Source organism: Suncus etruscus, chromosome 6, assembly GCF_024139225.1.
Source record: "Suncus etruscus isolate mSunEtr1 chromosome 6, mSunEtr1.pri.cur, whole genome shotgun sequence".
NCBI classification, from domain to species: domain Eukaryota; kingdom Metazoa; phylum Chordata; class Mammalia; order Eulipotyphla; family Soricidae; genus Suncus; species Suncus etruscus.
Genome location: NC_064853.1, coordinates 137439404 through 137451921, shown reverse-complemented (window position 1 = coordinate 137451921; position 12518 = coordinate 137439404). Strand labels below are relative to the sequence as shown.

At 46.4% G+C, this 12518-nt stretch overlaps 1 protein-coding gene across 1 annotated transcript; it reads right to left on the bottom strand.

Annotated features, from left to right (window-relative positions):
• Positions 1–201: 201 nt before the first annotated feature.
• LOC126011913 (NUT family member 2G-like) lies at positions 202–5977 on the bottom strand. Its single transcript, XM_049775669.1, has 7 exons — positions 5962–5977; positions 3380–4085; positions 2655–2783; positions 2133–2272; positions 1518–1789; positions 1126–1242; positions 202–684 (listed from the first exon to the last, which is right to left on the bottom strand). Exons 1-7 carry the CDS (start codon positions 5975–5977, stop codon positions 202–204), a joined length of 1863 nt encoding a protein of 620 aa, XP_049631626.1.
• Positions 5978–12518: the final 6541 nt, after the last annotated feature.

The window sequence follows — 12518 nt, the reverse complement described above, 5'->3', positions numbered from 1 at the left end:
CACCTTACCACTTACCTCACTGTTCCGATCCCCCCTGTGATTCTTGACCTGATAATAGTGAATTAAAAGCAAATAGATTAGCCATCAATTGGATCGATGTCACTGGATCCATCCAAAGGGCATTTACCATACTAGTTTGCTGTTGGGGCGTGCTTCTCACAACTGTGCTTCTCACAACTGTCGTTGCTGTTGAATCCAAAGTCAGAAGATGCGAAAGAGAAAGTCCAAGCCTCCACTTCTAGAACTCTCTGACAAACCCCATGGCAGCAGGCTGGGCTGAGATGTCTGGAGGAAGGCCAGGCTGGACAGCTCCTCCTCCTTCTCATTGGATTGCTCTGTTGGCCCAGGCATCTCCCCACTAGGGGGGGCCTGTCCCAGAATGAAAGTGGCCTTGTTGTCCACCGTAGGGAGAAAAAGGTTTGGACAGGTGCTTTGGTCGAGCGCAGAGGCTTCAGGTCCCAGCACAGGGGTCTCTGCTAGTTCAGGTCTTGATGCGCATCCACAGTCAGTCTTGGAGGTGCAGGCTGCAGTGCTGGAGCCAGGCCTGTGGCCCTGAGTGGGTGTTGGGGTGCCGGAGCCAGCTACACTATCAGGAAACCTCGTTTTCTTGAAGGTCACATGGTGTGGGGGACCAGTTTTCTTGGCCCCATTGTCCTTGGGGCCCAGCAGCCGTTTTTCCACCAGCTGGGGTAAAGGAAGAAGAGAGATTGGGGTGCAGGGCATGGAGAAATGGAGTGACCCTGAAGCTTTGAGGCCAGACCACACCCTTGGTCTGATGCCCTTAAGGCCCTTCACCCCCATGTCCACATGCTCCTCTCCCTGAAGTCTCAATGTGATACCCCTTGCCTGGACTTAGGCGGGGGCACAGCATTAACTGGGGTTCCTCTCTGAGTGCTCTTCTCTTCCTGCTAGGGCTCCACTTTTGTCTCAGCTCTAAGCTCTCCTCCCTTCCGCTTATCTCATACCACATTCGACTTCTCACCACTGATCATACAATTTCTGCATCTAGGCAACTTCACTAACACTTATTCCTTTGTCTGCACTTTCCCTGAACCCCTGCTGGTTTCCCTATTAGGCTTAGGGGTGTCCCTCCCTGTGTCATCATCAAGGCCCTTTGGCCCTCACCTGTGAGGGCGTCAGTCCTGCCACCTCTTCCAGCTTCTCTTCTAGGGCTGAGAAATGTAACTGGGGATCTTGGGAGAGCAGATATGCCTGGAACTGGGGGTGAATGATTGCCTCCACCTGAGTAAAAGGGAGTGGGTTGAGGATCACTAAAGGAGCAGAAAATTTATCCCAAGTATGCACATCCATGTGTATTAGTCTTTCTAACACTCTCTCTCTCTCTCTCTCTCTCTCTCTCTCTCTCTCTCTCTCTCTCTCACACACACACACACACACACACACACAAACACACACACACAAACACACTGGCATGTACAATCAGCTAAAACACAGGGAACACAGGGTAATTCCATATGCCTGGACCATCTCAACGCTTCCATGACCCTAATAGCCACCTTGGTGACAAAATCCTCCTGGGAGCACAGTTTGTCCAGGTAGCTCAGCAAATCCGGGTCAGACCAGGGCTCATCCTCCTGGTCCTGCTCCTTCTCCTTCCCTGCCACCTCCTGTGTTGGGGCCTTCAGGAGCTCGTCCATCATATCCAGGTACCCCTGCACAGGATCAGGGGGGTCCTCAAAAGGGTCCTGGGTCCTGGGGAGCCGGTGAACTTTCTTTGTTTTGGAGTAAGCTGCCAGGGCCTGGAGACCAGCATTCTTGCGGACACAGGCTGAGGAGAAGGAAGGAAGCAGGGCGAGAGAGAGACCCTGTTTCCTTCACAAAAGAACAGCATAGCACTGATGATAGTGTTGGGAACATGGCCCCTGAGGGCTTTCAAAACCCCTGACCGCCATGCCAAGAGGAGCGGTGAGGAAACCCTCAGTGTTTGGATGGGACGGAGAGTCTTCAGGGCTTCTACCATCTTCTCAGGGGACTGTGTGAGGGACTGACAGGGTGGGAGACAAGAGGAACCAGTTTGTGGAGTGTCTGAAGACCAAGGGCTTCTACGAAAGGACAGTCTCACAGAGGCCTTGTCATGCCCTGGGACCTTTCCCTTTGGGTCAAGGTCCTACCTGGTTGCTGGCCCATCGCTGGGGCCAGAGCCTCCTGAGACTCAGGCTTTGTGTTGTTTGGGGCCGGCAGGCCCTGGGCCCCATTCTTACACTGCAGCTTGAGTGCCTGCATCTCCTCCTCTGCCTCAAACTCCATGAACCTGGAGTGGGGGAATACAGGTCCCTCTGAGACAAGTCCAACTGGCTTGAGTGCAGTCCACATGCAGACAGAGTTCAAGGGATCGAGGGTGCTCACAACCCAGCTACAGAAGTGAGAGATTGGGATGATTCGGGCCCCCATTCTCTCTGAGTCAGTGAATCCATCTGCCTTGGAAGGTTCAAGGCCAGACCAGGAGCTGCCATGTTCAGCATCCATGGTTGGGACAGAGAAAGCCCTGTCTACAGGGAGGAAAAAGCTTCTGAATGGAAGGGCCTCCTGGGGCTTTAGAACCCCTGTGCTCAGACCGCCACAGAGATGCCTGGGTAGTGGCCCACTGGTCCCAGACCTGCAACACCCCAACTGGAGCCCAAGGCCAGACTTACTTTGCAGCCATGTCGTAGAAAACCATGTGCTCATAGTTGTTGGTTTGCTGCCACTCCCACATGGCCCTTCCTATGCCTTCCTCTAGGGTCATGGTGGGCCTCAAGCGGGCCAGCGAGCGCAGGACTGGTCTGGAATATCACATTCAGGTCAGTGTCAGACCCAAGCCATATCTACCTCCTCTCCTGTGCAATGAGCCTCTGACAGTTTGTTCCTCCCTCCACATTGGACTCATTCTTCCACAGTCCGCATTACTTGTCCTGCTTCTGTCTTTCCTCACCTGGGAGAGGTGCTTTGAGAGACCCCACCGCCACCCCTAGCTCAAGGCACAGGTAGGCCTCTCTGATCATTACACCTCTGTGCTATGATGTTGCCATAAGAATAGAGAACGTTTCCTCAATCCCACAGGATGGGCCTAGACCCCAGTTAGACATTTAGGACATGACTTGATCAATAAGGATACTATGCCTAGAACCACTCTGATGGCATTTCTCAAGATGTGTGGATAGTGAGGCTGGTCTCTGCATACTGGCCTGTGTGGACACAGCTCCTAAGGCCCTGATAAACTAGAGGTGACTCCTGTGAGTGCAGTCTCTGTGGACTGGTTTCTGGTTTCTGTGGGCTGGTTTTTGGTCCTTCCTCCAGCTGTCCCAGAGACCTTCCCCGGGGATTCCTCTCTGGCCCCTCCAGAGAAGCTTCCAAGAGCATAAGGCTCCAAAGAACTCACATGAGAAAGCAGGCAAGGGCTTCCATGTCTGGCGTCTGAGGTATGTAGGGTTGGGCCAGGGGCTTGTAGCACTGCCAGCGCCTGAAGTTCTGGTATACACTTGGAGGGCTGCAGGGTTCCTCAAGGGGGCCTTTGTTCTGGGCAGGGGCCATTCCAATGTTCTCTGGTATCCACAGATTCTGGGGCCCACCTTTGGATGGGAGGACAATGTGGCCCACTTGAAGCACTGGAGGTGCAGCTTGAGGACCCCACCCCCCTTGGGCAGCCTGGCTGACACTAGAGGCTGTGGTGGGCATTGAGGTTTTCTTCAAAGTGTATGTTAAGACCAGGGATGCAGGATAACAAGCAGCGCCTGGTAGAGGCTCTGTAGCACCCCAGTTTTGTGTAGCCTTTGTTAGAATTACATGTTGTTTCTGGGCTGATGACATAAGCTCCAATTCAGGTATAGTCTGTATGATGACCTCCTTGCCAGGCTCAGGGTTTCTGGGGCCATGGCCTGCAGCTCCTGTCACTAGGGGCCTCGTGGGCAAAGGTGACAACACCAGAGGGCTGCCATAATGAGGGACCGAGGTCTCCAGTGGGGTCAACTGCATCATTTTCCAGGGTGGCTGCTGGACAGGCTGGGGAATGAGGAGGGGCATAAACCTGAAAGGTGAGTCAGACACACCCATGTTCAGGATTCTATCTGGGAGCAGCGAAGGAGAGGCTGTGGAGACAGAGGAAAAGAAGGATGAGAGTGAGGAATGTGCAGGGGGAAGGGGCTCATGTTCCTCTCTACTCGCTGTGATGTCCCTTAGTCTCATCTCTCACAACTGAAGGCTCTATGCCTTCAAACAGGGCACTGGGCACTGTCTCAGCACTGAGCCTCTGACTCAGTGGATCCTTCACCTCGAGCTCAGGTGTTCATCAGGGCCTAGGACACATGTATACTTGGAGAGGGATCTATGTTGGCTGCACTGAGAGCCTGGACACCTCTGTCCTCTGTCCTACACACCCATCAGACATTTTTCCCATGCACATATGCCTGTGTGGAAAAAAGACCTCCACCATCTTACTAACAGTGACTGGCCTTGGACCCAAGGACTTAGCATTTGTGATTGGCTTCCAAAGGTTTTGTGCCACTGGCATTTAACTACTTGTGTATTTCCTCTTCAGTCTCACTTTGGGTTTCAGTGCAGAACCTCTTGACTCCCTGACAGACATGGAAAGAGACTCTTGGGTATATTTTCTTCAGGAAGTACCCAAGACTCCAATGACTCATTGCTCTCAGCACTGTGAATTCAGACATGCTGCCACCTCAGAAGTTCCCTTCCAAGGACAGGGGACTGTCAAATGCTGAGAGTGTCCTGCATTTCTATAAGTTACAAGAATATTAGCAGTATGTAATTCAGAGAGTGTACTGGTCTGATTCCTCAGAAGTTTTCCAACGTTTCTGGAGCTGCAGTTTATTTTCACTTGAGCTTGGGGATGATGCTAAGGACACACTAAACTTCAGGCATCAGGCTGATGCCAAGAGAGACAATATTGTCTGCAAGCATCCAAGCTCACGAAGGAACTCAGGTAGAGCTTTGCCTCGAAGAGGCCTATCAGCGTGTGTATATCATGGTCAACACAACTATCCCCATGGTTCCTCCTTCTACAGAAAGTGGCTTTATTTCTAGTACCCTTGGTCTGCTTTCTGAGAAAACATCTCTCATAGACCTTTCACAATAAACCACCTTCTCACACCAGTGCACTTGCATAGCACAAACACACACACACACACACAAGCACACCCACACATACACATACACTTATATTCCTCATCTATGAAGGAAGGATTTGAAATTCAAACTTCAACAAAACTCTACTTCACAGTAAAAATCTGACAGGGGCTGCACCAAGAGATTTTGTCCAGAGTTAGAATGAACTCCCCCATGAGAGAATTTCCAAATCAACTCAAATCATGACTAGGCTGAAATCCAGGTTTTTTTCCTGCTCTGAGGATCCCTGAAGAGAGCACCTAGGCTTCAGGGACAGAGAACCTCTAACTGTGGCAGTTAGTGATTTCAGATTCCGCTCTGGACCAGGCATTTCATGGCAGAAGTGGGCATAAAAATTCTCTGATAATGTTTCAGGGTCAGACCATTTGTCTTGAGATGTGCATGTGAGTTCCACCACTCCCAACAAAATACTTAGAAAGTCATCATGGAAGAGAGGAAATGAAAGAGGGCTAAGCATTTCTGGGTCCTCCCTATTCAACCACCAAAATCTCCCCTCAGCCCCAAGGTTCCCTATAACCAGAAGACAAATTTCTCTGTTTCCCTCACTCACACACAGACACAAAGTCAGTGTGCCTGCAGTCTTACCCTGTCCCTACATAAAATGGTCACTTGAGTCATCTTGAACCACCTGCATAGACACCCTCCCAGAGACTCTCAGCATCATTTGGGCTTCCCTTACTATTCATATGTATGTCCAGGGAGCCCAAAGCTTTCCTTACTTACTCCCAAACATGGTGCTTCCACTGAGTGTGTCCACCTTGAATCCTGTGTATCTCTATCTTTCTCACTCTCTCTCCTACACCATATTCACAGGCTTACCTCCTTCTGAAGTCATCCTTGTTCCTTGGACCAAAGGCCACTGCTGCCAATAAGTGAAACCACAGAAAACTTCAGGAGCAGGATCCAGAGAGTGGACTGTTCACACAGATTCTCAGGATCAAAATGGAGGAGGGAGAGTTTGAATTTAAATCTCAGAATGTTGGGCTCAAGACACTGCAGTGGGGGAGGGGTGGGGCAGTTGGGCCTGAATGGGGGACCATTCCATGGGGCTTGGTTGAGGAGGGGTGCCTGACTTGAAGGTCAGAGCCATAACTTGCCTTCAATCTTTTCAGTGGCAGCCAGGTGACATAGCTTTATGTAGCCCCATCATCCATAGCATACAGGTTGGACATTCTCTTCACTTAAGTACTTCTTCATCAATCTAAATTTGTGTCCCACAAACCAATGTACTTCCACTCACTTGCTGACCTACTTCACCAGAGACTACTCATTTTAAGAAAATTCACACCGCATGACTCATCAACCAGTTCCATCTGAATGTGAAAGACAGTGGCACCAGTATATTTTGCTGTTGGTCAAAGTTTGCAAATTATTCATTCAAATTTAGTCCTATGACTCCTTCGTTTCCTAGGATTGATATTTCCTTAAGATTTGGGGTGGTCTTGCTTTACCCAACTTTCGTTTATTGGAAAAGTCCTGTCCTTCCAAATATGGCCATATAGTTTCAAGGGTTAGAGTGGTGCAAGGTTCAAAATTACTTCTTTCCATTCTCTCTAGATGTTATAGATCCTTTAATGCCTTTCAATGTGATTGTCACATTGATAGCAACACATGGTTTAAAGAGTAACTTTCCCAAGAACCAAATACAGTGGTCAATCTTCCTTTCAATATGCTCTGGTCAATGCACTGCTCACTGGCACCAAAAAAAAGCCCCACCTTTATCCTTTCTTACCATATTCTCAAACATATATTTTGTCCTGAATTTAAGAGATTTATATCTTATTTAATAATAGTTCATCTTGAACCACCTGCATAGACACCCTCCCAGAGACTCTCAGCATCATTTGGGCTTCCCTTACTATTCATATGTATGTCCAGGGAGCCCAAAGCTTTCCTTACTTACTCCCAAACATGGTGCTTCCACTGAGTGTGTCCACCTTGAATCCTGTGTATCTCTATCTTTCAATCCAATCTATCTTTCTTTTTTTTTTTTTTTTTTTTTTTTTTTGGTTTTTGGTTTTTGGGCCACACCCGGTAACGCTCAGGGGGTTACTCCTGGCTATGCGCTCAGAAGTTGCTCCTGGCTTGGGGGACCATATGGGACACCGGGGGATCGAACCGCAGTCCGTCCAAGGCTAGCGCAGGCAAGGCAGGCACCTTACCTCTTGCGCCACCGCCCGGCCCCCAATCTATCTTTCTATCTAATGAAAATTTATGTATGTGCTACTATGCTTGCTGTGTTGTGCTATGATTTGTGTACAGCGTTAATCTGGCTTCTCTCTTATTTGGAAGTTAGATCCTGACTGCATAAACTCCCTCACTCCCTGACTGTATTCATACATATATGACAATGGTAGAGGGAGGCCTGACTTAGTATGTGAAAACAGTAGATTTACAACTGATTTCAAAACTTAAATCAGTAACCAAATAGCCTCCAGTAGAGTTTAGCTGTAGTTGGAGAACATTGATCCATATTTTCTCTACAGTTTTTGTACTCTGTGTAGGAAGGATTTTCTAAAAGTCTAATTTCCTAAGGACATAATTCTCTCAACACTCTCCTTCCCAAGTGATTTAAGATTTACACTTCTATGCTAGTCTGTACAATGATTAGCAAATGAGAAATAAACTCTGTTTCAGTTAATGCAACATTCTGCAGCATGGAAACTAGCTTTGCAGGCACCAGTCTTTGTGTGTTTCCTAGCAGCTCTTCTGTTCACTTGACACTGGTGGAGCAAAAATGACCAAGTGATAGCATTGGAAGGAAAATCAGGAAGAATTTTCATTTTATCTTCCCCCAACACAGAACACAATCAATTGTTGGGCACAGAAAATTATAAGTTGAGGCACTTATTGGGTCTCACCCATTGATCATGGGGAGGCAGCAACTGGTTATCAGCCAGCAATTTCATGAGAGATGCATTTTGGGATAAAATATGGTCCTCAGTCTCTGAAGGAAAAGTTATCAGTGCTTCTTCCCTGTTATCAAAATCCACCAAGAACTAGGAAGAATCTCATGCAGGACTCATAGAAGTTTCCATTCACACTGCCCTCTGAGGAGATGTGCAGGAGCACACCTCAGGGCCTGGCCTGGCCTCTTCCAACACAGTTCCAGCCAGTGAGAGATCAAGGACAGACAGGCATCATGGGTGCAGAAGAGAAGGGTACAAAAGCACCTGTGGACTCTCCTCTCTCTGGGCTTTGACATTTTTGAGCCATGTTTAGCATTTTATGCCTTGAGAACTTTGTGGTTGTTGGGTGGGTGGAAACTTGTCCTGAGGGTCCAGTGAGCAAGTCACTGACGGGTGTGAAGACCTTAGCTCAGAGAAAATTGCTCTTCTTTCTCAGCATGGAGGATCAGGCTCCCTTCCTGCACTTATTGCCTCCTGGAGTAGAGGAAGGAGGCAAGGGGTTAGAAGGTCCTTTGGAGCACATTTTTTAAGCACTGTACTGCAACACACTAGAGTGTCATGAGCTGTGTCATGTCTGGTGTGCTGTAGGAAAAATTCCGATTTCATCCATAACATTTGGCTTCGGATCACAAATTGTAATGATTGGTCTACTTTGTGAACCAAAGCCGTATGTTATGAACTATTAATGGCTCCAGTGTCACTATTACACTGACAGGAGGAGACATCACAGTAGATTGCCAATGAGCAGAACAGCACTGACGGATATGGATGCTGAAGGATTATTGAGGATGCAGCACAGTAGAGAGTTCTGTGATGGATCTGGAGGAGACATGAGCAGAGGAGTGCTGACTGATGGATCTAGATGGGGACATGTGCAGAAGAGTGATGAGTGTGATGGAAACCAGCTATCTGGAGGAGACAAGTGCAGTAAGTACTGAGTGACAGTGAGACAGAAGCAGAAATATGAAAGATAATTACAAACAACAGTTAAATGGATTCTACATCTCTACAACAGCTTTACAAAATTATTTAATGATCTCTTTCAAAAATAAGAAACACCTCTTGGGGAGATGTAATGCTTGAATAGGGGTTAAAGCCCTTGCTTCAGGTGGCTGACCTAGGTTTGACCCTGACTCCACTAGGGTGCCCAAGCACTGAGCGAGAGAGCACCCTGACCAAGGCTGGATAGGGCTCAACACTCACCAATACCACCCAGGTTTGGATATTTTTGAAATAGACAAAAAGCCCAAACCATACAAGGTGGGCAAGATGCAAAAGGTGAAGGAACAAGGACTCACCATTATCAACTGTACTGATGCCTTCACAATGTGAATTTTATTCCTTTCCTTTCCACATCCTCTCGTTCTTCTTGTAGAATGCTGCACCTAACAATTATCATGCCACGCCTGACACTGTAGCTCAGCCATGTGTGGCCATGAGGAATTACCTGGCTCTGTGCCAACGGGCAATCCTAGGCTGGCTTAGGGAGCCCAAGGCTAGGAAAAGGCCATGAGTGGCCCCCTCCAAGACTAAGCTCAAACACTGCACTGCCTATCTCTGCCTCAGGGCAGGTGAAAGGCTGGCCCCAGGGAAAGGGAAAAGGGACAGATCCTGCCCTGCTCAGTCTTTGCTGCCTTCCCCTGACCCAGCCTGCACCATTCCAGAAAATTTGCCTGCCTGCTACTACTTGAGCACCTCCAGGCAATTTTTCACTTTCAGCTGAGCCAGAAGAGGGCCAGTCTCTCCCTCACAGTAGGCCTCAGATGAGGTGTGTCTCTGACTTCACAGGATGCCCTAGGTAGGGGTGTGTCTCCCTTCCAGCAGGTGGTCCTACTCCATAAAGGCAGAGCAAGGTGGGGTGGGCTCATTCTAATTATCTACTCAGAGGCTCTCTCTCTTTCTGGCCCTTCTGGAGAGGGCTGCAGATAAGGTCATGGCACTCCACATAGCCTCCAGGAAGCCCAAGCACCAAGCATCATGGCCCTGGTCAGGTTGTTCTTGCATGCTGGGCACACACCAGCTTAATGCCACAGCTCATAGAATTAGAAAGTACTCAATAAAAGGACCCAAAAATAGGGACACAGAAGGAAATAACAAAGCTGAGAGCAGAAATCAACGAAGTGGAAACCCAAAAAAACAATCCGAAAGATCAGCGAAAGCAGAAGTTGGTTCTTCGAAAAAATAAACAAGATTGATAGACCATTAGCAAAACTAACAAAGAAAGAGAGAGAGAGAGAAACTTGATAACTCGTATTAGAAGTGAAAAAGGAGAAATCACTACCGATATTGCAGAGATTCAAAGGGTAATCAGAAACTATGTTGAGAAACTCTATGCCACTAAATAGGAGAACCTGGAAGAAATGGATAAATTATTAGACTGTTATAACCTCCCACGGTTGAATAAAGAGGATGTAACATATCTAAACAACCCAATAAGTATTGATGAAATTAAAACGGTAATCAAATGTCTGCCCCAAAACTAAAGCCCAGGCCCATATGGATTCACTAATGAATTCTTTTAAACTTTTCAAGAGGAACTACTACCATTCCTGGCAAGACTCTTTCATGAAATCGAAAAAATGGGAAAACTTTCAAATAGCTTTTATGAAGCCAACATCACCTTGATACCTAAACCAGACAGAGATGCTACCAAAAAAAGAAAATTACAGACCAATATCCCTGATGAACACAGATGCAAAGATCCTCAACAAAATCCTGGCAAATAGGATTCAAGGCTTCTTCAAGAAGATCATTCATTATGATCAAGTAGTTTCATCCCAGGAATGCAAGGATAGTTTAACATACATAAATCTATCAACATAATACACAACATCAACAACAAGAAAAATGAAAAATCACATGATCATATATATAGAAGCAGAGAAAGTATCTGATAAGGTCCAAAACCCATTTTTGATCAAAACTCTCAGCAAGATGGGAATGAAAGGAACCTTTCTCAATATAGTTAAGGACATCTACCACAAGCCAGTGGCAAATATTATCCTCACTGGAGAAAAACTAAAAACCTTCCCTCTTAATTCTGGCACAAGGCAATGCTGTTCTCTCTCACCACTCCTATTCAACATAGCACTGGAAGTCCTTTCTATAGCGCTCAGGCAAGAAAAAGATATCAAGGGAATCCAGATAGGAAAGGAAGAAGTCAAGCTCTCACTGTTTGCAGATGACATGATACTTGACTTAGAAAACCCTAAACACTCTACCAAAAAGCTTCTAGAAACACTAGACTCATATAGCAAGGTGGTAGGCTACAAAATGAACACACAAAAATCAATGGCCTTTCTATACACCAATAATAGGGAAGAAATGGACATTAAGAAAACAATCCCTGCAATGAATATAGGTGTGAGGAAGGAATTTTTGTATTGTATTTTTGTGTTCCTAGGGTATATCCCTAGTAGTGGTACAGCTGGATCATATGGGAGCTCAATTTCCAGTTTTTGGAGGAATCTCCATATCGCTTTCCATAAAGGTTGGACTAGACAGCATTCCCAACAGCAGTGATAAAGAATTCCTTTCTTGCCACATCCCCACCAGCACTGTTTTTTTTTTTTACTTTCTTTTTTTTTTAATTTATTTTTCTTATTTAAACACCTTGATTACATACATGATTGTGTTTGGGTTTCAGTCATGTAAAGAACACCACCCATCACCAGTGCAACATTCCCATCACCAATGTCCCAAGTCTCCCTCCTCCCCACCCAACCCCCGCCTGTACTCTAAACAGGCTCTCCATTTCCCTCATACATTCTCATTATTAGGACAGTTCAAAATGTAGTTATTTCTCTAACTAAACTCATCACTCTTTGTGGTGAGCTTCCTGAGGTGAGCTGGAACTTCCAGCTCTTTCTCTTTTGTGTCTGAAAATTATTATTGCAAGAATGTCTTTCATTTTTCTTAAACACCCATATTCATTGCAGTGCTATTTACAATAGCCAAACTCTGGAAACAACCAAGATGCCCTTCAACAGATGAATGGCTAAAGAAACTGTGGTACATATACACAATGGAATATTATGCAACCATCAGAAGAGATGAAGTCATGAAATTTTCCTATATATAGAATCTATTATGCTGAGTGAAATTAATCAGGTGGAGAGAGGTAGATGTAGAATAGTCTCACTCATCTATGGATTTTAAGAAAAAGGTCCAGCTCACGACATGAAGCTCAGCACAAAGAGTGATGAGTGCAGTTAGAGAAATAACTACATTGAGAACTATGATAACAATGTGAATGAATGAGAGAAGTAGAAAGCCTGTTTAGAGTACAGGTGGGGGTGGATTGGGGAGGAGGAATATTTGGAACATTATGATGGAAATGTTGCAATGGTGAAGGGGGGTGTTCTTTACATGACTGAAACCCTACTACAATCATATTTGTAATCAAGGTGTTTAAATAAATATATTAATTAAAAAAAAAGAAAACAATCCCTGGGGCCGGTGAGGTGG

What these genes read in the sequence shown, in the direction of transcription:
- LOC126011913 (XM_049775669.1), bottom strand. An exon ending in AGCGATGGGCCAGCAACCAG is followed by an intron (nt 1,790 to 2,132) that starts GTAGGACCTTGA and finishes CCTTCTCCTCAG; the next exon opens with CCTGTGTCCGCAAGAATGCT. An exon ending in CAGGACTGACGCCCTCACAG is followed by an intron (nt 685 to 1,125) that starts GTGAGGGCCAAA and finishes CCTTTACCCCAG; the next exon opens with CTGGTGGAAAAACGGCTGCT.